The following is a 24,785-nucleotide window of genomic DNA, read 5'->3' as shown; positions in this document are numbered from 1 at the left end:
CTTCTCTGGATCCCATCTCCCCTGCTTGTGAAGCAAATCAGTACCCTTCTTGAGCAGGAGCTGTACGTCTCCCAATGCGGGTGGTTTTATAGTTACTGTCAGGTGGTAGTGACATGATTCCTTGGCCACAACTAGGCCAATCAGAGCACTTCCCAAAGATTTGACATTCCTGATGCCGAAGAAGGGAGAGTTTTGTGTGTGTGTATTTCTCCCTTGGGACGTGATAAATTACAGAGATTCAGTTCCAGAACTGTTGGAGCTGTTGTGTGGAGGGACCTGAGAGAATGCAGCTGTTAAGCAGACACAGGCAAGAGAGGGATGGATGATGGGGACACTGTTTGAGCTATTGAATCCACTGGGCTCTGACACAGCCTACACTGGGTTTATGGGATTGGGTTACATGAGCAAATAAATTTCCCATTTGGATTTCTATAAATTAGAACCAAAGAATCCTTATTAATACATCTTGTGACAACTAGAAAACAACTGGAACCAAGCTTTAAAAGTTAAATACATATAAATATAGCTAAAAGGAAACTGAGGGTGTGTAATTGAAGTTTTTTGAAATTTATATGCTCTTAGAAAAAATACAATGGCAGTTCAAGTGTTGAATTAGATTGTAGTTACCATTTTGGTTGGAAAGGAAACCAACACAGGTGTCTTTGCATCTCTTTACCGACAGTTATTTTAGAAAAACTGCTATTTGCTTGAAGTTGTATAAAGATTGGTGCACATTTATGTAAACTGTGATAACTTCACAATGTAATTTGCATAGATAAAAAGCAAGATCTTAATTTAGTAAAAAAGCAAATTTCTTCTTCTCATCATTACTTCAGTAGATAAGCAGGAAATATTTTCCTCAAAAGGAAATATATCCTAATCCTAATTTATAGAGCTAGTTTTATATATCCTTTAAGGATGAAGTTGTAGTTTTATAGATAGGTGAAGGCATCTTTTTAAATTGTGATCACAATTTGGCTAGTATTCTATCAGCTATCTAGTGTTGTATCAGGTAGCTACATAATTGACCAATCCAGGGCAATGTAGCTAACTAATTCTTAAGCTCATGCAATACTACTTAATCCCTGGATGATTCTAAATGGGTAAGAATTAGATTAAATGTGGAAAAAATGATTAATCTCAGAAGAAAGCATGAGAGAATTCTTTATGACTTGGCATGAAAAAGGCCTTCCTAAATATGATACTAAACCCAGAAGCCACAATAAGTTCAGCTATGTTTAAAAAATAATGTGAACACTTCTGCTTCTGGAAAGATGGAGCAGACATATTTTTCCTTATTCCTCCCACTAAGTAAAACTAAAACCCCTGGACGTTATGTATAAAACATAAAAAGACCCTGTAGGATGGAGAGAAGGCAGACTAACTAGGGACCTTGGGATTCAGGCAGTGACACTTGATTTGTTCTCTGGGTTTTCTTTGTGCTTCGTATATCCTAGACTTGGAGCTGAGGAAGCCGGCAACATGAAAATATCAACAACTACAGACAAAAATAAGCCCCAACAAAAGCCTACCAGTCTGCTGGCCTGCCTGTGCCCTCAAAACTGCAACATCACGTACTTCACACCTGAATTTCTAGCCTGCCCCAGGCTACCCTACGAATTTTAGACTTGTCAGTACCCACAATGGCAGGAGCCAATTCCTTAAAATAAATCTCTCTCTATACATATATGCATATACCCTATTCTGTTTCTCTGGAGAACCCTAATACACCAGGTGTCTTAGTTCGGACTGCTATAACAAATTACCATAGACTAGGGCAGCTTACACAAAAAATATTTATTTTTCACAGTTCTGGAGGCTGGAAGTTCCAGCCCAGGCGCCAGCATGGTTGAGTTCTTGGTGAGTGCCCTCTTCCTGGTTTACAGAGGGGCGTCTTGTTGTGTCCTCACATAGCAGAAAGAGGGCAGGCTAGCTCTCTGGCCTCTTACACAGGTACTAATCTCCTTCATGAGGGCTCCACCTCATGACCTAATCACCTCCCAAAGTCCCCACCCCCAAACACCATCCTATTGGGGATTAGATTTCAACATATAAATTTTGGGGGGACACAAACATTCAGTCTGTGACACCAGGTACAGTTCCTAAGGGACACAACTGCTCTTGGGATAAAAATAACAATATTAACTGAGGTGTATTGAGCACTTTAAGAAAGCCACTCTACCTAACACTTTACATATATTATCTAACTTAATCTTTGAGACTCTATGAGATAATTATGATTATTATTTTAAAGAAGAGGAAATTAAAGGAGGTTAATTTCCACTCGTTAAACCTAGAAAGGTTAACTAACTCGTGCAAGTAACATAACTAGTAAGTGAAAGAGCTAAGTTAGGTATTTCTGATTCCAGAGCCCCAGCTTTGAGCCACTACCCTCTGTAAATCTCTGTATATCAGTATTTTCTGTTTCCTCCTCATGCTGTCTCCTGACGGATCCTGAAATAAATATGCTTTCACTTGAGCCAGCTTGAATGGGTCTCTGTTGTTTAAAACAAAGAACTTAATTAAAACTTAATTAGAAACATCCTCTCAATTGTATGTCCCATTTTGGTAGAGTTTTAGGTTAATTAAGTGAGGATCATGTCTTCTATTTTGTGTTTCTCCCCAAATGGTATTTACTACAATGTTTTCCAATCACAGCCGACTCAGTAGCCCTTCATTATTGAATTAAAAATGTCCAATATTGAGGCATGCATTTTAAAGCAAATCTTTTTCTTCACACAAATGAGACATATTCACGTTAGTTCTCTATAAAGGAAATTAAGTAAAATTTGCTAACCATATTTTTGTAATTGGGATAAGTTTTTTGTCCTTTTCAGTGATTGTAGGATTAAAAATATAATAGACACATTCTTTTACTATTCTTTTAGTGGTTAGCCTGGAGATTACAATATTCCATCCTCAATTTACTAAAATCTAATTAAAAATTAATACTGCCTATGTCACTTATGGGCCAGTTTAAATCTGATCCCGAATATACATTTCCATCATGAAATGGATTGTTGCTATGCCCAGGCAACATTATTGCTTGGTGGGTCTGATAGTACTCAGCTTGTGATGAGTAGCTTCAGTCAAACTGTTACTTGATGATCAATGGTCAGGCTCTTTGTGCTGGGATGTGTGCAGTAGCATGCCTACAACTGCTGTTTGAACAGTGACTAGTTCTCTGCTGAAGATGGTGTAGCTCTGCTCAAGAACCCTTGGAGACTGCACTGTGACTCTCTTGGCACTTGCCAGAGACTTGACTTCACAAGGCATCCTTACCTGCGGGAAATACTTCTAGCACCATGGATTATGCTAGGTTATTGTATTAGTTATTTATTGCTGTGTAACAAATTTCCCTACAGTTTATGAGCTTGCAGCATCAATAAGCATTATCTCATACAGTTTCTGCAGGCCAAAAATCCAGGAGCAGTTCACTGGGTGGTTCTGGCTTGGGGTTTCTCAGGAGAGTGAGGTGACGCTTTCAGCGAGGCCTACAGTCATCTGAAGGTTTAATTGGGGCTGGAGGATCTGCTTGCAAGATGGCTCACTCACATGGTTGTTGGCAGAAGGCCTTCGTTCTTCACTGGCTTTAGGAAGGAGGCCTCAGTTCCTCACCACATGGGCCTCTCTAGAGGACTGCTTGTGTCCTCATGACGTGCCAGCTGGCTTCTCATGGAATAAGTGATCTAGGAAAAACAGCAAGAGAGCCTTTCTATTCTTTCTATGACCAAACCTTGGAAGCCACACACCATCATTTTTGCCTTGATATTGGCCACTCACCCACATCAATACCAAAATCTGCTTTTTCTTTTCCAAGCTACAACCTTCTGCCAGGGGCCATTCCTGAATTTTCAGACTCTGGCTATGTACAGAATCATAAGAGCCCATGGGTGAAAGGAGGGTATAGATTCTTGGTGACAGTCGTTACTCCCTTTCGGGCTCTCACGTCTTGCCTGTTTTGATTTCAGCCTCATTTCTACGGTGTGTGTATGTTATATGTCTATGTCACAGTGTTATGGTGTCTAACCACCATCAGATGTAAAAAATGTCACTCTTCTTTTTATAAGTTTTTGATCTAGCCCTTTAGCTTAGCTGGAGAAAACCAACAATGCATTTGTGTTACCTTAAGTGTCCAGCTTTGTGTCGCAGTACCGGGCAACTGCCAAAAGCTTTTTTGGTTTCTCTTTCCTCTAGCAGCAAGCTTCTGGGTAGGCCAAGCTCAGATCACTGGCCCACACCCAGAACTGGCAAAGGCCTCTGAAGGTGAGGATAAAAGATCATAGACTGGAGAAATAAATTGTGGTATAGTCGTATAATGTAATACTATACAGCAATGAGAATGATAGCACTATTGCTACGAGCAACAACATGAGGGAATTTTACAATGTTGAGTAAAAGAAGCCAGACCCAAAATAATTCAACTTTCATTTATATGCCTTTCAAAAACAGACACAATGTATGGTTTAGAAATGAGGACAGTGATTACTTTTGAAGGGTGGGTAGTAATAGGTAATAGGACAGGTGACAGGAATGAGGAGGCTTTTAGAGTGTTGAGAATGTTCTGTTTCTTGATCTACGATGCCAGTTCACATAAACATGTTTATTTTTTGAAAATTTTTTGAGCTGAACGCTTAAGATTTGTGTACATTTCTATATGTGTTTTACTTCAACAAAAACTTAAAATGTAGGAATTATTTGTTGGTGTTTCTGTTTACATTTAAATGTTTCAAATAATATCATAATAAACATATAATATGCTGAATCACAGAGAAGTTTAATATACACTGAAAACCACTAGAGTTTCTAGAAATACCAGGGGTTATCTCAGTGTAACTGTGAGCATTTGGACATGTTCTGTGCCTTTCTCTTCAAGGTATTTTTCCTCTCGTGTTGGAACCGTGTCCCAGTTCAGAGAGGTGAAAGCCATTGCTGATCTCTTCATGGACCTTACAAAAACAGCATCTTCTGGGTCTTCCAACACAGTTCTACAAAAAATGGCAATTATGTCAGAAAAAAAAATCGATTATACAAAAATGAATCTTTAGTTTAAATCAATCAATGCCATATTTTTCTATGTTATTTGTATAGTACAACTAACAAATAACTTTTGGGCTCTACTGACAAATGACTTTCAAGATATGTAATGCTATTTCTATTATATAGATTGTTTATTTTAAAAATAGAGTATTTGAACATATTTGGGATTGGCTATTACAGTTTAGATCTCACACATTCATGCATTCATGTTTTAAACCAGTGTTAAATGAGATTAAAATATTTATACATATCATACGCGTATTAGTAACTTATATACATTTGATTGGAAAGTTATTATTTCTTGACATTATGCTGTATTTTATAGACATTCTTGGGGATAACAATTTTTCAACACTGAATCCAAGCAAAAAATTCATAAGTGCAAAATTTAAAAAGAAAGATGATTTTTAAATTCATCAATATTCATGAATATGAAATGTTTTTCATAGTTTAATAAAGTATTTGCTTTTGAAAATGTAAATTCCAGTGGATATAAAATGTTAACAATTGCTCTCATTCAACATATTTAGAGGAACAGTAAACAAGGAAGGTAAAGACCCTCACTTGTAATAGCTAATAATTCTTGTTTTATCTTTTTACTCATTGAATCATGGTTTAGTTTATTTTAGGTGATAATATTAAAAACCTAAATATGTCAGATATGAATATGTAGCTTGAACTCATTTATCACAGAAAAACATAGCATTTTTCCCCATTGAAAAATTTTCCCATCTATTGAAGTGTTAGTCATTTTTTAATTCATTAAAATGTATTTGGGGAAATGGGAATAATTTAGAGGGTCAACACAATTATGAAATAATCTGATAATAAAAGTAAAGTTAAAAAAATCACTTACTTGTCTACATTATTCACAAATGCAAAATCTAAAAAAGATACATTTCTAAATTAGTATTTTTCAAATGTTTATTCAGTATCTTAAAACAATAGAACAATGCTGTAAAGGAAAAGTCTAGAGCATAGCTCTCTGGTTTTTGAACAAGCATTTAGATGAATAGTTCAATTCATCAAATAAGCCTTGCTACCTTATCTTAAATTGAAATTTTCTCTTAGATATAGTGCCTTAGGTTTTCCTTAACTTTTGAGGCAAATTCTTTAATAAAAGACACGTCTCAAAACTCTGAGAACAAAATTCTTAATCAATTTAGTTACCAATGGAATCCAAGTGGGAATTTTCATAATTAAGATATTAAGTCTCATGTGCAGAAACTGATGCTTTTTTTCAGATAGGCACATGCATTTATGAATAGGATAATAGACCAAATGAGGAGAAATATTTAGGGCAATTTAAACCATTTGAATTCTTGGCGTTAACTTCAAAGTAATAGAATAAACAAATCCTAGATCACAAGAATCTACATCTTCCCCAGCGTTGGAGCTCAAAGGCTAGTCCTCAAAGCTTGGATTTCTTCTTCTGTCTTCCAGAGACTGTCCGTGCTTGTTTTTTTCCTCTCCAGAAGGCCTAGTGCCAGGCTAGAGATGGAATGTACCAGCACCTGTTGGGCCACCAAAGCCCACAGTGTGAGCTCTTGCCAATCCACAGGCAGCAGGGACATACGGCGTCCTCCTTGGGAGAGGAGTTCATGGCGTTGTTCCCTTCACAAGTGGCTGACTCAAGTCTCTCATGCCCTTTCTGATCTCCTAGACTTTATTTTTATACATTTTTAATTACAAAAAGTGTACATTTAACTGAATTTAAACAAAATAGTGAAAAGTGAAACCTTACTTTGACTTTCCCAATTATCAAAGTATCACTTATCAAAGTATCACTATTAAGAGTTTTATATGTGGGCTTCCAGCCCCCTAGGTGCATACACACGTGTACATGTACACAGGGATTTATTAGCTGACAAAATTCCAATTTTGTCATTACTTTACATTATTCCATGATGTATTTTTTTATACTCAAAATATATCATGGAATAATTCTGTAGTGCAGTAGTTCACATTGTATGAATGTGCCATAACTTAACATTCTTCTATGACCATTTAGATTGTTTCCATTATTTTTTCTATTACAAAAAATGTTTCAACGAGCGGCTTTATACACATATCTTTGTATGCGCAAATACTTATATAGGAGGGAGACTTCAAATTTAATTGCTATGTTGAATGGTTTGCACGTTTTATATGTTGATGGGTACTGCCATATTGCCAATGGTTTTCCAAGAAAGTTGAACGAGTTTACGCTCCCACCAGTAGTACATGAGTTGCGCTTCTCTCTCCCCTCATCCACACCAACTTTTTCAACTTTTGCCTACCCACTAGATGAAAATGGTATCTCATTGGTTTAATTTGTTTTTATTTGCTCACTAATGAGGCTGATCATTAGATATCACATTTATTTCTTTCTATAAATGTCTTGTCGATAGTTCTTATCACTTTTTGGAGTTTTCAAAGTGATTTATAGGAGCCCTTTGAGATAATGGATATTAACTTTTGCCTATTTTATATATTGCAAACATTTCTTCCAACTGTGTCTTTTAATTTTGTTCCTATGTTACATAATGGTTTTGGTTTTCATTTTTTTTTTTTTTCCTTTTTCTCCCCAAAGCCCCCCGGTACATAGTTGTATATTCTTCGTTGTGGGTCCTTCTAGTTGTGGCATGTGGGACGCTGCCTCAGCGTGGTTTGATGAGCAGTGCCATGTCCACGCCCAGGATTCAAACCAACGAAACACTGGGCCACCTGCAGCAGAGCGCGCGAACTTAACCACTCGGCCACGGGGCCAGCCCCTCGGTTTTCATTTTTATGTCGTTTAATCTGTCAATATTTTCTTTTCATGGCTGTGAGGTTTGTGTAAGGCTTTGATTGACCTTCTTCACCTCGAGACTGTGAAAGGTTTTTTCCCCAGTACCTTTCAATTCGTTTACATTTAGATATCTAATCTCGCTGGAATTTATTTTTGCATGCGATGTCTCCCTTAGAAAGTAGTCCTTTGGCCAAGGACCCCTGCATGGCACAACTCCAGGGGCTCGCAGTCATTGTTTTTTGTGTAAATGGCACTTACTGGAGTTGTTCAACATGGTGGTGCTGCTGACTGCTGATTTTTGCCTTCATAAATCCTTCTGACTCCGCGCAGCTTCCTCAATTGCCAACCATTCTCCAGATCTCACATGGACCTCTGGTACCTACCTGAGCCTTCATGCGTAAGTAGCACTTGGCATTTGCTTTCCTGGGTATACCTGGTGTCATTGCTACCCAAAGTCAGAGATGTCTTCGAGGCCTGGCTTCCTGAGCCTTCGATCCCCCAGCTCAAAACTTAACTTTCTGTTTTCTCTGGATTCTGTCCTGTTTCCTTACACCTTGGGTGATTCACGGTGGTGAAATGCCATTGGTTGAATTGTCTGCCTGATTTTCCTTTTTGGTTTTCCTCGTCCCTCTTCCTGCACTGTATGTGTCTCAGCTGCCAGGCCCAGGCTCTGCGACACTGCCCCCAGCCTGGTCTCAACACCTGGAGTTCTGTCTTGTTTAGGGGAGAAGAGCAACCATGATAGAAATCCAGCAGTTTCACTTTTGGGCCACTAGTGGACTTTGTAAAAGTTTATTGGTAGTTTCATTTATTTTAAATAGCCCTTAATGGCTTTCCACATTTAGATAGTTGGTGGGAAATCTGCAAATGTCTGTTTCCTTAAAGCCATATAAAAGCCCAAAGAGTTTTGGTTCTGAGAACGTTGCTTATCGTGTAATAAGAACCAAAGACATTAATGGAAATAGGTACATGCCTTTTAACCACAGCTATTTGTTAAAGATAGATAGCGGAAATTTGAAGAAACTTCAAGTTGACGTTGCTTCTCAAGCTATTTGGAATATAATTGGTTTTTTTCTCAATTTAGGGTTAAGGATAATAAAATCAAAATGGGGTGTTACAATTGCCTTATAAACATTTTCAAGTGTAGTTTCTTCCCAATAAAAGAATTCAGGGTCTTAAATGTGCATGTCACAGTAAAATAAGATTTATATAAAAACAAATACAGAAACTATAAAACTATAAGGCACAAGTTTCAAAATCCTGTGGTGGGTTTTATTAGTTTCATTATAACTCTTTGGTTTGTAGAAAATGAGGAGATTGATTAGAGTCATGTTGCCAATTTTTAGGAGGGCTGTAATCAACATGCTCACGAATTAAGAAGAAAAACTTTCAAATGCAATAAAATATTCTATCTTTTCTTCCTCTGCTTCTGTTTTTGGAGGTTTGCTCTGAAAGGCAGTAAAGAGAATAATTCTCTCAGTAATCTGGTTACTCAAGAGAAATGTGTAGCACTAAGGTCAGCTGTCCTGCTCACACGTGTACCAAAAATAGCACTGAAAACCAGATGGGGTGGCCTTACAGTGCTGGTTATTAGGTGCATTGGCTATTTTTAAGAGTGGAGATTTTCTATCCAGAGATTCCGCTCCCACCCCAGCCTGGCTAACTCCCACTAATCCAGGAACATTCAATTTGGGCATCAGCTCCTACAGGAAGTAAAAGAAAAACCAAGGAAGTGGCTGACTAAGAGAACAGTTCTACTTATCACGCACTGGATATGTGTCAGATGGGTGTTGGAGTGTTTCACATACCAAGAATCATAACAGCCAGAGGAAGGTGATATCCCCATTCAAAAAACAGAAAGCTGAAGCAAATTCACGTCCAAAACAAAACTTGTAATTATTAGCAGAGCTTGTGTTCAAACTCGGGGAAATCCCCCAAAGCTTGTGCTCCTGCCCCTGCAGTGGCTGTTCTCTAACTGGAGTGCATCAGAATCACCTGAAAGACTTGTTTCAAACACAGCCTCCTGGGTCCCACCCTTGAGTTTCTAATCTACTAGATCTCGTTTGAGGCACGGATTTGCATTTGTAACAAGTTGTTAAGTGATGCTGCTGCTGCTGGTTTAGAGGACCACACTTTGAGAACCACTGCCCTACCCTATTGTCTTCTGCACGTAGAGCATGTCCTCCAGACATTACTTCCATTCCATGGGACATATAGGGGATAAAGGAACAAGTTAAATGATACTTTGTGGAAACAGTCATATAAGTTGAGGCATTCTACAATATAACTGGTCCAGTTCCCTCAAAAAGTTGTGGAAACAATTTGGGAATCTATTCTAAATTAAAGTAGATTAAAGAACAATCAAATGTAATTATGAGCCTTGATTGGATACTGGTTTGAAAAGGCAGCTGTAGAAGCCATCTTGGAACTGGGAAAATTTGAATATGGATTATGTATTAAATAATACAAAGATTATTTTTCTTAGGTGTCATAATGGCATTGTGGCTGTGTAGGAGGATGTCCTTATTTTTAAACTTACAGGCTAAATTATTTAGGAGGGAAATGTCACGATGTCTGCTAGTGAAGCATTTAAAGGGTTCAGCAATGTTTTGACGTTTTCCAGTTTACGCAAGAGGCAAAGCCTCATATGGAGTGCAGTGAATATGACAGAATATTACTAATTGTTGAATATACATGGGCATATACAGGTGTTTAATATTATTTCGACTTTTTCTATGTTAGAAAGATTTCACAATAAAAAGTTGAAGGAGGGGCCGGCTCCGGGGCCGAGTGGTTGAGTTCACGTGCTCCGCTGCAGCGGCCCAAAGTTTGGATCCTGGGTGCGGACATAGCACCGCTCATCAGGCCACATTGAGGCGGCGTCCCACATCCCACAACTAGAAGCACCTGCAACTATATACAACTATGTACAGGGAGGTTTGGGGAGACAAAGCAGAAAAAAATAAAAAAAATAAAAAAAGAAGATTGGCAACAGTTGTTAGCTCAGGTGCCAATCTTTAAAAAAAAAAGTTGAAGGAAACATCTTGATTTTTGCTCTCATGCTTTTTTTTCTCTTGCTCATTCTTGAATAATAATTTAGCTGGTTGTAGATTTCTTCGTTGACTATTACTTTTTCTTAGCATTTTAAAGGTTTTAGATAACTCTCTTCTGACTTCTGTAATTGCAGTTGGAGAGTTTGTCATGAATATATAAATAATTCTTTTGTAGGCCACTTACATTTTCTCTCTGATGATCTTAAGATCATTTTGCCTTTGGTGTGGATTTTTGTTGTTATATGTCTTTTACGTCTTTGGACTAATTTTGTCTGGTGAATCTAAGGATTCATACATTTATCAAATTTGGAAAATTCCCAGCCATTATCACTTCGAATATTACCTTCTCCCCTCTCTTTCTCTGTTTTTCCTGCAGGGTTACTAAACTAATTGGACTTTCTCTTTCTAATATCTCCTTGTCTCAACAGCTAATTAATATTTTCTGTCTCTTGCTTTCTCTAGGTTGCATTCTGGGTAATTTCTTTAAAACCTTTTTCCAATTTAATATTTTCCCTTCATTTTTAGAAAATCTATTCCAGAATGTATTTTCTATTTCAAATGTATGGTGTCTCTTTGGCAAAACATCCTGAGGAAAGGATTTTGTCTTTGTATCTTTTTTCATCCCTCCTTGTGATACCTGGTGATACAGCAGCCACCTTGTAAGCATAAAGCACAGTAAGAATAGCATAACAAAAGATAGATGTATTCTTGAACTCTGATGACATCATTGAGCTTTATACTCACCCCAGACACCTTACCTTTGTATTCTTTGCTGTGTGAGAAAAATAAACCTCTATTTGCTTAAGTCACTGTATTGGATTTCTCTTACATACAAGAATTAAATTCCAACTAATGAAATGTCACAGAAGATATACAAATTATACTTGCATATTATGATAGTATATATGAGTACAACCAAAATATTAACAATGCTTATTTCTGGGTGGAGGAATTGCAGATGATCTTTATTCTTAATGTTTTTTCCATTTTATCAAAAACTTATACCCTTAATTGGTGAAATTGTCCAGTGATCATGGTAATAATAACAACTGCAGCTTATTTACAATGTCCTTTATACTGTGCTAGTGACTAGGGTAAGGACATCAATGTAATATCTCATTATCACATTACCTCATTAGTTAAATATGTGTAAGTGAAGATGAAAATTGTATATCACTTTTATTAGACTAATAAAATTAGAAAATATTCATTTCTCTATGTAGGTACTTAGCTTATTGCAACTTGTAGTTATTATAATCAAATTACTCAAAAGTTGAGGAGTTTGAATTTTAATTTTGTCTTTTTTTGAAAATACCTGAAGGTACTCTCTGGGCTGGCTTTTGCTTAAATGGTGATCTAGGATCCCACGAGGCATCTACTTTTCCTTGGAATGCTATTGATTGCACAATATGAGCCTTTTTATGGTTAAAAATGGTAATCATTGATCTTCTTTCTTTTTCTGTAACTTCTGATAAATGCAAAAAATAGTGTTATTGCATAGCATTATAAACAGATATGCAAAGTGATTCAAACTAGAAGTAAACACTTTAAAAAATGTATTTATCTGAACTATGCAATCGATGAACATCCTGTCAAAACTAATTTGTGAAGGGTTATCACAGTTATTTCCCTAATCTTAGAAGTGCTCAATATGTGCTCCTCAGGTCACAAGGCACAGATCAATCCTACTGCATTCCAACATTTCCTTTTTTTTTTTGCTGAGGAAGATTCACCCTGAGCAAACATCTATTGCCAATCTCCCACTTTTTATATGTGAGGCCCTGCCACAGCAGGGTCACTGACAGATGAGTGGTGTAGGTCTGCACCTGGGCACCAAACCCAGGCCACTGAAGCAGAGTGCGCTGAACTTAACCACTAGGCCACTGGGGCTGGCCACCAACACTTTCTAACACATCATCATGAATGATTAAAATCACAACTATGAGACCAGGGCTGGGGGAACTTTCAAAGGCCGGCTCTGCGACCCGGACGGGAAGCGCCGGAGTTCCACCCGGGCAGCAGACAAAACTCTCTGTCTGCCATTAGCAGAGGGGCCACGCCGAGCATTCACGGCTCCGGGAGAGGCCCGGAGAGAATCCCAGAGGGCGGGGCGACCCCCAGCTGCCGTTGCCCGCCCCGTGGGACTAGGGATAGCCGGAGATCTCGGAGAGGACTGGGGCTGGGGGGAGTTCCAGAGACCCAGCTTCGTAGCCTAGGGGGAAACCCTACAGGCTCACAGCAGCCTTAGGGAAAGCCTCTGCACAGCACCAGTAGAAGGCACCCAGCTGCCAGCCACAAGGCTGGAAGACCCCAGGGCAAAAGCAGCATAGCTAGGTGAACTAACCACAGACTGTAGAAGATGCCAATAGCTCTCCTGCGACCCATAGAGGACAAGTGAGATTTTGTGGGTGCCGACAGCAACGGAGCAACAAATATAAGTGATCTCACCCCTGGCCGCTGGAAAAGCCCATAACACCGTTGCAGACCCCAAGGAGAGAGCACATCTAGGTGGGCTGCAACAGTAGGCACCAGCAGCCTGAAGCCCCCCTGTGACGGTCCCCACGGCAGAGGAGGGAATCCAAAGGGCCACTGTGGCTACGAGGAGGGGCCCAGGCCCAGTTAGCAACTGCGGACAGGGTTCCTGGTTGGTGCAGTATAAACAGCTGCTCCCCCACCGCAGCAGCTGAAACAAGTGAAAGGAGCAACTAAACTCTATCTCCATGCGGAGGCACAAATCAACAACATCAAGCAATATGAAAAAATACATTAAATCTCCAGAACAGAAAGAAAGTAACAAATACACAGAAAACAATCCCAAAGAAAATGAGATATATAACCTAAATGATGGTGACTTCAAAACAGCCATCATTAAAATTCTCAATGAGTTAAGAGAGAGTTCTGACCGACAACTCAACGAGTTCAGGAGCTATGTCACAAAAGAGTTTGATACGATAAAGAAGAACCAAACAGAAATATTGGAAATGAAGAACACAATAGAGGAGATTAAGAAAAATCTAGATGCTCTGAACAGTAGGGCCGATAATATGGAGGAAAGAATTAGCAATTTGGAAGATGGCAATATAGAATTGCTGCAGGCAGAGGAGGAGAGAGAAGCAAGACTAAAAATAAATGAAGAAACTCTCCGAGAATTATCAGACACAATTAGGAGATGTAAGGATTATAGGTATACCAGAGGGAGAAGAGAAGGAGAAAGGGGCAGAAAGCCTATTCAAAGAAATAATGGCTGAGAACTTCCCAAATCTGGTGAGGGAGATGGATCTTCAGGTGACAGAAGCCAATAGATCTCCAAACTTTATCAATGCAAGAAGACCAACTCCACGCCATATAGTAGTGAAGCTAGCAAAAGTGAACGACAAGGAGAAAATACTAAGGACAGCCAGGCAAAAGAAACTAACCTACAAAGGAACCCCCATCAGGCTATCAGCAGATTTCTCAGCAGAAACTTTACAGGCTAGAAGAGAGTGGAATGATATATTCAAAAATCTGAAGGACAAAAATCTACAGCCGAGAATTCTCTACCCAGCGAAAATATCCTTCAAATACGATGGAGAAATAAAAACTTTCGCAGATAGACAAAAATTAAGGGAGTTCATTGCCGCAAAACCTCCTCTTCAGGAAATCCTCAGGAAAACCCTCATTCCTGAAAAATCCAAAAAAGGAAAGGGGCTACAAAACCAAGAGCAGAGGAGATAAGTAGAAGGACAACAACAGAGAGTAGCAGCTCTACATCAGAACAGATTAAACCATGGGACGAGAAACAAAGGAAACTGAAGAAAACCGGAAAACAAGACACAAAATGGTAGTGGTAGGCCCCCACATCTCAATAATCACTCTAAATGTAAATGGATTGAACTCCCCAATCAAAAGACACAGAGTGGCAGGATGGATCAAAGAACAAGATCCAACAATATGCTGCCTCCAGGAAACACACCTCAGCCCCAAAGACAAACACAGACTCAGAGTGAAGGGATGGAGAACAATACTCCAAGCTAATAATGAACAAAAGAAAGCAGGTGTCGCTATACTAATATCAGACAAGGTAGATTTCAAAGCAAAACAGATAAAGAAAGATAAAGAGGGACAGTATATAATGATAAAAGGGACTCTCCACCAAGAAGACATAACACTTATAAATATATATGCACCCAACACAGGAGCACCAAAATTTGTAAAGCAACTCTTAATAGAACTAAAAGAAGACATCAAGAACAATACAATAATAGTAGGGGACCTCAACACACCATTAACACCAATGGACAGAACATCCAGACAGAAAATCAACAAGGAAATAATAGAATTAAATGAAAAATTAGACCAGATGGACTTAATAGATATATATAGAACACTTCATCCAAAAACAGCAGGTTATACATTCTTCTCAAGTGCACATGGAACATTCTCAAGGATTGACCATATTTTGGGAACCAAAGCAAACATCAATAAATACAAGAGAGCTGAAATAATATCAAGCATCTTTTCTGATCATAATGCTATTAAACTAGAAATCAACTACAAGAAAAAAGAAGAGAAAGGTGCAAAAATGTGGAGACTAAACAACATGCTTCTCAACAAACAATGGATCATTGAAGAAATTAAAGAAGAAATCAAATTTTATCTGGAGACTAATGAAAATGAGAACACGACATACCAAATCATTTGGGATGCAGCAAAAGCAGTCCTAAGAGGGAAATTCATCGCAATACAGGCTCACCTCACTAAACAAGAAAAAGCTCACATAAGCAACCTCAAACGACACCTAACAGAACTAGAAAAAGAAGAACAAACAAAGCCCAGAGTCAGTAGAAGGAGGGAAATAATAAAAATAAGAGCAGAAATAAACGATATTGAAACAAAAAAGACAATAGAAAGGATCAATGAAACAAAGAGTTGGTTTTTCGAAAGAATTAACAAAATTGACAAACCCCTAGCCAGACTCACCAAGAAAAGAAGAGAGAAATCGCAAATTAATAAAATTAGGAATGACAGAGGAGAAATCACAACAGATACCAATGAAATACAAGAGATCATAAGAGAATACTATGAAAAACTATATGCCAACAAATTGAACAACCTGGAAGAAATGGACAAATTCCTGGACTCCTACAATCTCCCCAAACTGAATCAGGAAGAAATGGAGAATCTGAATAGGCCAATCACAAGTAAGGAAATAGAAACGGTAATCAAAAACCTCCCCAAAAATAAGAGTCCAGGACCAGACGGCTTCTCTGGAGAATTCTACCAAACATTCAAAGAAGACTTAATACCTATTCTCCTCAAACTGTTCCAGAAAATTGAGAAAGATGGAGAACTCCCTAACACATTCTATGAAGCCAACATCACCCTGATCCCCAAACCTGACAAGGACAACACAAAGAAGGAGAACTACAGGCCGATATCACTGATGAACATAGATGCAAAAATCCTCAACAAAATTTTGGCAAACCGATTACAGCAATACATCAAAAAGATTATACACCATGATCAAGTGGGATTTATACCAGGGACACAGGGATGGTTCAACATCCGCAAGTCAATCAACGTGATACACTACATCAACAAAATGAAAAACAAAAACCACATGATCATCTCAATAGACGCAGAGAAAGTATTCGACAAGATCCAACACCCATTTATGATAAAAACCCTCAGTAAAATGGGTATAGAAGGAAAGTACCTCAACATAATAAAGGCCATATATGATAGACCCACAGCCAACATCATACTCAATGGACAAAAACTGAAAGCCATCCCTCTGAGGACAGGAACAAGACAAGGGTGCCCACTTTCACCACTCCTCTTCAACATAGTACTGGAGGTGCTGGCCAGAGCAATTCGGTAGGAAAAAGAAATAAAAGGAATCCAAATAGGTAACGAAGAAGTAAAACTCTTGTTGTTTGCAGACGACATGATCTTATATATAGAAAATCCCAAAGAATCCACAGAAAAACTATTAGAAATAATCAACAACTACAGCAAAGTAGCAGGGTATAAAATTAACGTGCATAAATCAGTAGCATTTCTATACACTAACAATGAACTAACAGAAAAAGAACTCAAGAACTCAATCCCATTCACAATCACAACGAAAAGAATAAAATACCTTGGGATAAACTTAACCAAGGAGGTGAAGGATCTATACAATGAAAACTACAAGACTTTCTTGAAAGAAATTGACGATGACATAAAGAGATGGAAAGACATTCCTTGCACATGGATTGGAAGAATAAACATAGTTAAAATGTCCATACTACCTAAAGCAATATACAGATTCAATGCTATCCCAATCAGGATCCCAAGAACATTCTTCACAGATATTGAACAAACAATCCTAAAATTCATATGGGGCAACAAAAGACCGCGAATTGCTAAAGCAATCCTGAGCAAGAAAAACAAAGCCGGCGGAATCACAATCCCCGATTTCAAAACATACTACAAAGCTACAGTGATCAAAACAGCATGGTACTGGTACAAAAACAGGTCCACAGATCAATGGAACAGAATTGAAAGCCCAGAGATAAAACCACACATCTATGGACAGCTAATCTTCGACAAAGGAGCAGAGGGCCTACAATGGAGAAAAGAAAGTCTCTTCAACAAATGGTGCTGGGAAAACTGGACAGCCACATGCAAAAGATTGAAAATTGACCAGTCTTTTTCACCACACACCAAAATAAACTCAAAATGGATCAAAGACCTAAAGATTAGGCCTGAGACAATAAGTCTTTTGGAAGAGAATATAGGCAGTACACTCTTTGACATCAGTTTCAAAAGAATCTTTTCGGACACTGTAACTCCTCAGTTGAGGGAAACAATAGAAAGAATAAACAAATGGGACTTCATCAGACTAAAGAGCTTCTTCAAGGCAAGGGAAAACAGGATTGAAACAAAAAAACAGCTCACTAATTGGGAAAAAATATTCACAAGCCACTTATCCGACAAAGGGTTAATCTCCATAATATACAAAGAACTCACACTGCTTAACAACAACAAAACAAACAACCCGATCAAAAAATGGGCAGAGGACATGAACAGACATTTCTCAAAAGAAGATATGAATATGGCCAATAGACACATGAAAAGATGTTCATCATCGCTAATCATCAGGGAAATGCAAATCAAAACTACACTAAGATATCACCTTACACCCATTAGATTGGCAAAAACATCCAAAACCAAGAGTGACAAATGTTGGAGAGGTTGTGGAGAAAAAGGAACCCTCATACACTGTTGGTGGGAATGCAAACTGGTACAGCCACTATGGAAAACAGTATGGAGATTTCTCAAAAAGTTAAAAATAGAAATACGCTATGACCCAGCCATCCCATTACTGGGTATCTATCCTAAGAACCTGATATCAGAAATCTCAAGAGTCCCTTGCACCCCTATGTTCATCGCAGCATTATTTACAATAGCCAAGACGTGGAACCAGCCTACATGCCCAGAAACTGATGATTGGATAAAGAAGATGTGGTATATATACACAATGGAATACTACTCAGCCATAAAAAAAGACAAAATTGGCCCATTCACAACAACGTGGATGGACCTCGAGGGTATTATGTTAAGCGAAATAAGCCAGTCAGAGAAAGACGAACTCTATATGACTCCACTCACAGGTGGAAATTAGTATATTGATAAGGAGATCTGATCGGTGGTTACCAGGGAAAAGGGGGGGTGGGGGGAGGGCACAGAGGGGGAAGTGGTGTACCCACAACATGACTAACAAAAATGTACAACTGAAATCTCACAAGGTTGTAATCTATCATAACATTAATAAAAAATAAAAAAAATATAAAAAAAGAAAAATCACAACTATGATACATCCTTTCATTTCCTCAAGGCTGTGAGGAAGAAGAGGTATAAACATAAGGTTTTGATATAGAAGTTAGTAATAAATTATTAAGAATTTTCAAACCTGTAGACATAGAAAGGTAGATGAGTAATAAAGCACTTGGAGGTCAAATAGGCCTCCAATAATGTAAAATGTAATGCCCTGAGGTGGATTATTTTTGTGGCTTATATAAATCAGACATGCTAGTTTATCTACAATGTCTAAAGATGTATATTCATAAAGAAGTTCTCAATTATATAGGTTATAATATGTGTATTTATAGGATTTCAAAAATATGATTTTTAGAACTTAAATAGGCCTAAGAGATTTAGTCCAATCCTCTCAATTTTGAAATACGAAACTAAGGTGCTGGGGGTAAAGGATTTGGCATCCAACACGTTAATGTCAAAATCAGGATCACAAGGAGAACTAGCATCACACTCAGTTAGATGCCGTTTCCAATACAGTGGTCAAGAGACACAAATTCCTAAAGTAGGGCAAATTTCATTGAGCAAAAATTTCAAAAATAAATAACTGAAAAACTTTTGTTTACAAAGACAATTATGTTCAAAGACATTTAGCATTTTTAGCCACTGAGTTATAAGACTGCTTCTCAAATATTTCTCTGCAAGAAAGAGGTGTCCTTACGATTTCGGTCAAGCAACTCTACTGCTGGCAGGTGGTAGATTATATACAAACGGTATAGGTTATATTGGCACAAAGGGTTTTGGTAGAGACCTGCAAAGGAAAAATCCAAATTAAGATGTCAGGTTTCGAAATTGGTTTCATTTATCACTTGATAAAATATGGGAAATTGTAGGATTAATATAAAACATAAGACCATGTAAAGCTCTGCTTCACAGACCAATGGTCTCACCCAACCCTTACTTATTCAGAGCAGCACTTCATTTTCCTATCTGCTAACTTCATTCATTCAAACAAAGTTTTCTGAGTGCTCACAATCTACTAGGAACTGTGCTAGGTGCTAGGGACATAGCATTGACCCAAATCTGCTACAAATGAGGAAAATTTTCACATGTCCATGAGCTAATTAGTAAAGGAAGAACTAGATATCAGCTCTCCGGGGGTCTTGACGCTGCTCTTTATTAACGTATTTGTTCACTTGGTTCTCTTCTTCCAGTCTCAAAGGTCACAAGGGGGCCTGTGTGGAGATAGGCGGACACACTTTTCTTCCTACACTTCATGCCATTGCACGTAGTTCAGAATATGTAAATGCCAGTAGCAGCTTCAGCCCTCAGCAGGAGCAGAGCTGCCCAGGGGTGGATGTTGCATCCAGTCTCCCTGTGGTCAGGCACACGGGGCTTCGATGTCCGTGTGTGCCAGTGCTGGAAACGTCATGCACCACACTCGGTAATAGGGTGGCTAGAAGTAGAAGGCGTGCAGATACAGAAGAGCTCCTGGCACTACTGACGTCACATCCTTTATCCCTTAGGCATCAGCATGTAAATTTTTAAAATCTTCAACTAGAAGATGTGACTTTCATTTTCATGGAAATGGTATTCTCCCTATTCTTCCTTGGATAAGATCAAACAGGGTTATTTCAATACAATATGAAATAAAACATTTGTGATTTCCAGCTGGATATCTTTAGCTACTGAATTCTGCCTACATGCAGTTTCTAAAAAATACTTCTGAAAAATAGATTAGAGAGGAAAAGCACTAGATGGCAGTAGCAGAAAGAGCTCCAGCTATGGTACAAACACGCTCAGCAAAATGAGGCTCACGTAACGTACAGGTTAAATTTAGCAGCTCTGCTGTGGCATTTGACTATTTATAAAATACAAAGAAACTTGATAAAAGCATGAAAATATTAAGCATTAGAAACCCAGGAAAAAACTGGCTAATATTTATAAAGAATAGTTTGCAACATAAAGAAGATATGGGGGGGGGCATGCTTAAAACACTACAAATTATTTAGATAAAAACAGGAAAAGTTAATCATCTGGATGTTTTCTCTATAGGTAATAAAACATTCTGATATTTGCTGTATAAACACAAACTTTTCTGGCTAATAAAATTGTTATGTATAGCCATTCCCTGTGGAAAACACGAGCTTTAGAGGGACCTAAAGCAGGCAATGGAAGACACCTGGTGCATTATAAGCAAAAGTTATAAGAGGAAAAGCATGGAGGGAAATGTAGAGCCAGGAGCAACAAAGAATTGTGAAAGAAAAGAAATATGTATGTATTGGGGGAAATGAGAGGAAAAGTGCAGTGGATATTTTTCAAGATTCCTGAAGTGACAAAACTGGTTTGAACTCTAATCTTAAAAGAGAAGGAATTTAAAGTGGTAACAAATAGTTACAACTACAGTTCAGGGAATAGAACGGATGTATGCTGAACCAGTAATAAAGACAGATTTAAAAAGATCCACAGGGATCACGCATTGTAGTTTGAGCCAGAAGGAGAAGAGAAAAAGACACCCTTCAAGGATATAAAAGCAAAACACAATAGTTTTTAATGCGAGTTTAGGAGGGAATAAGTCACAAATGCTTTAGTGCAGAAGTCTGCTGTGTGGTGGCTGTCTCGGAGAATCTCATCTGACACCTCATAACCCTATCATTCACTCTAGCTGGGCGACAGCCTGCCTTTGCAAATGATGTTAATGGAAAATGTACCAACATCTTTCAATGACATTTACTTTTGGTATACCCCTCATATTCTCTTTTCCCTCTGAGAACATTACTATTTCATTTTTTTTCCTGGCTTCCTCTCCTAGTACTTAGTTAAGTAACTTCTTTATGTAAATTAAATAACTTTTAGTTTCAGCTAAACAAAACACCAAATTTGGATTTACTACTATTAATTACATTACTTATGAAGAAGGTGTCTCAATACTGAAGACTCGCTGTGCTTATTGTGGTTCAACATTCATCTCATCATAAAGTAGAATCTAAATGACAGCAAGTCAGAAAATTGGGCCTTTAAGCCTGGCCTCTGTCTAAATTAACTGCAAAAACTAAATAGAATTAAATAAGTTGAAAGGCATTTCATCTTTATTTTTCTTCACTTTTTTCTTCGCTCTTACCTTTTAGAAGGAAGAAATTTATTTTTAACTTTGCTTTTTTTTTTCCATTCCATACTATTAAACATGTAACATTTTGGATTCATGAGTTTTGGAGTGATGCTACTAAAATTACCATAAATTAAGTTTCTAAGACGTGAAATCTGTTTCCTGTGTCTGAAAGTTCGGAAAGGCTTCTGTGATGTATGGTACATTCCTTCAGAAACAGTGAAACAAAATTGCTTACACTTTCACTTTCAATAGGTTAATACTATTTAATCCACCTTTCCTCTAGGCTACATGTAGAGTACGCCTTGGTGGCGCCAGCACTGTCTTGCTTATCTTAATTTGGGATTGTGAGTCTAAGCAATTTACCCCAAAATATATCAAAATGTCTCTACTACCTTACTGCGCAAGCTTGAGTTACACAAGTCACACGTGTGAAGCTACTTATTACTGAAACAGGAGAAAATACACTCATCTAAATAATTGGCTTCAGTTAATTTTTTTTTTTTTAAAGATTTTATTTTTTCCTTTTTCTGCCCAAAGCCCCCCGGTACATAGTTGTATATTCTTCATTGTGGGTCCTTCTAGTTGTGGCATGTGGGACGCTGCCTCAGCGTGGTCTGATGAGCAGTGCCATGTCCGCGCCCAGGATTCGAACCAACGAAACACTGGGCTGCCTGCAGCGGAGCGCGCGAACTTAACCACTCGGCCACGGGGCCAGCCCCTCAGTTAATTTTTTTAAACTTTTAAAGCAAAAGAGAAAATCATCATTTAAATGAACCCGAATGGTTTTAAGACCACCTCTGAAGAAAGCTGATGTAATTAATAATGTACCAACATATGCATCTTAATAGATGAGGGAAATGATATAGAGAAGTTAAAAGCAGTTATAGTCTGTGCATATACAGAACTGCCTGTGGAAGGAAGTTCAGATGTCAATGATCAGACGCTAAGATTTTGAGGTTCTGGATCAAAGTTACTTAGTAAGGTCAGCATCTCCATTGTTATCATCATTTTATTTTAACTAATATCTATTGGGCCACCAAACAGCACAGGTTTATGTTGAATATGAAAATCATCCCTGATTTTAAAAGGCAAGCTTAGACTAAAGCAGGGGGTGAAGAGAGTGGAGGAGTCAGAATATTCTCTTCTTCTGGACAAACAGCAGGGAAAGACCAGTGGGCCCTTTTTCTTGGGTGGATTGTTCTGTTTTGTTGTTTGGGAGGGATGGTCCCCCCTTGAGGGGCATTTCAGGCAAAGAGGCTCAGACGAGGAGACTGTTGAGATCACAATCCCACCCTGGTCTCTCAGCCCCCCTCTTCGCTCCCTGGCTGCTCGCTGTAGGCGGTGGCCTGGGCCCAATGAGGAAGGTAGAAGACGTTTAAGGACAGAACCTGTTGAAATGAAGATGCTCTCTTGGAGGGGCCGCTCCCTGTCTCCAGTGAATCCCTAAAGCTCTGCTAGGAAGCAAGTCTTAAAAAGTATGGAATGTAGGAGTCCAGCTGTGCTTTCTAACAGTGGAGTTTAATGAAACAGAGAGAATACTTGAGAGAAATGAGACTAAAGGTTTAAGAACAGGATAATGTGTTAAGTATTTAGTTGCTGCTTTAGTTGGTGGTGTTCTTTCCCTCTGTGCTGGGAAAGGGGCAGGGGTTAGTGAAAATTAGTGAAAGTCAGCAGTCACCGGAAGTGGGTCTTTGACACCTGTAGATCCTGATTTAGAGAGAGCTTGGAGGAGGTAAGGGAAGAGGAAAATTGAGCTGGAGAGGGAGGGTGTGGAAAGGGAGACCGCCTGGAGAGAGGAGGTGGGGCCCTCCTGACTCAGCCTGGAAGTCAGGAATTCCAGTTTCCAGGACCTCACACTCTGCAGCTGGTGTTGCGCCTCCCTGAAGCTCCCAGCCATGGACAGTGTCTTGGCTGTTCTCCTCATAAATGCCCATGGAGGGTGCAAGGCCGAAATAGGTTAGAGGTTTCTCCTCCAGGTTATTTTCTCACTCTCTGAAGAACTTGTAATTGAAGTGGAATAATAACAACACTTCAGCATTTTATATGATTTTACAACTTGAAAGGACAAAAACTTTAACAATTGAAAATACATAGATTTCTCATTTTAGTTAATGAGCTGAATCTATTCTATGGTTGCAAATGAGGCTCAGAGAAACTTAATTTGAGGACATTACTGCACAAATATGATTAGCAGTCTAATAAATGCAAACATTGTTTCCGTACAATATCTTTAACCAAAATGGGGCAAGGTTCAAAACGTGCATATTTTCTACCAAAAATTTTCAGAAAACGTATCTTTTTTTGTAATTGGACACAGCATTTTCTCCATTTAAACAAATGATCCCATTACAAGATTCTCAGTTGGAACAATTATAGTTCTATAATTTGAATTACATCACTACGATTTTAAGTAGAGGTCACTTAAACTGTTGTGATAGGTGGTGATATGGACATTATACTACCAGGCCGGCCTAACAGCCTTTCAGAGAGCTAGAAAAGGCATTTCCGCACCCCACCTCAGGGCTGACAATTCTGTGCTCAGTACACTCTTGACAAGTGGGGCATGAGGTGGATTTCAAACTACTTACTCCAGAGCCACCCTTGTTCAGGGCATAATCCTATTGACTGTGATTGGGGCAACCTTGATTGCTAACCTCAAATCTTATATTGTAAAATAAGTGTGCTTAAATTATTGATTTCTTACATTTAGTAAATTGTCCTATTAAGTTTCACATCAAGCCGTTTCAGCTCTCTAAGAAGTATTTAGGCTGAGAGTTTTAAAACTGTAAGGTCCGTAAGGGTCCATGTTCACTTTTGCGTTCCCATCTAGTAGAGCGTCACATAGCGAATGCGTGATAAATATGTTGCATGAATGAATGAATGAATAAATGATAAATAGAAGGAACAAAGCATGAGTTTAAGTTTCAACACTCCTTAGCAGTTTGGCTAAAGCTCTGAGACTTGTATTTCCACCGTTAACAAGGGAATAATCCTAATCACATCACAGGATTACTGTGAAGATTTCAATGAGAAG

At 38.5% G+C, this 24,785-nt stretch overlaps 1 protein-coding gene across 1 annotated transcript in view; it reads right to left on the bottom strand.

Annotated features, from left to right (window-relative positions):
- Positions 1–4,694: 4,694 nt before the first annotated feature.
- LRRC72 (leucine rich repeat containing 72) overlaps positions 4,695–24,785 on the bottom strand; it is a 44,820-nt gene continuing 24,729 nt past the window's right edge. The window contains exons 6-9 of the mRNA XM_014830552.3: positions 19,364–19,453; positions 12,179–12,331; positions 5,897–5,924; positions 4,695–4,988 (exon numbers count right to left, since the gene is read on the bottom strand). Coding sequence (XP_014686038.1) covers positions 4,823–4,988; positions 5,897–5,924; positions 12,179–12,331; positions 19,364–19,453 — 437 coding nt within the window. The 3' untranslated portion in view covers positions 4,695–4,822. The remainder of the gene's footprint in view (positions 4,989–5,896; positions 5,925–12,178; positions 12,332–19,363; positions 19,454–24,785) is intronic.

The sequence above is a fragment of the Equus asinus genome, chromosome 1 (genome assembly GCF_041296235.1).
Source record: "Equus asinus isolate D_3611 breed Donkey chromosome 1, EquAss-T2T_v2, whole genome shotgun sequence".
Lineage (NCBI taxonomy): Eukaryota > Metazoa > Chordata > Mammalia > Perissodactyla > Equidae > Equus > Equus asinus.
This window is presented reverse-complemented; position numbering and strand designations above follow the sequence as displayed.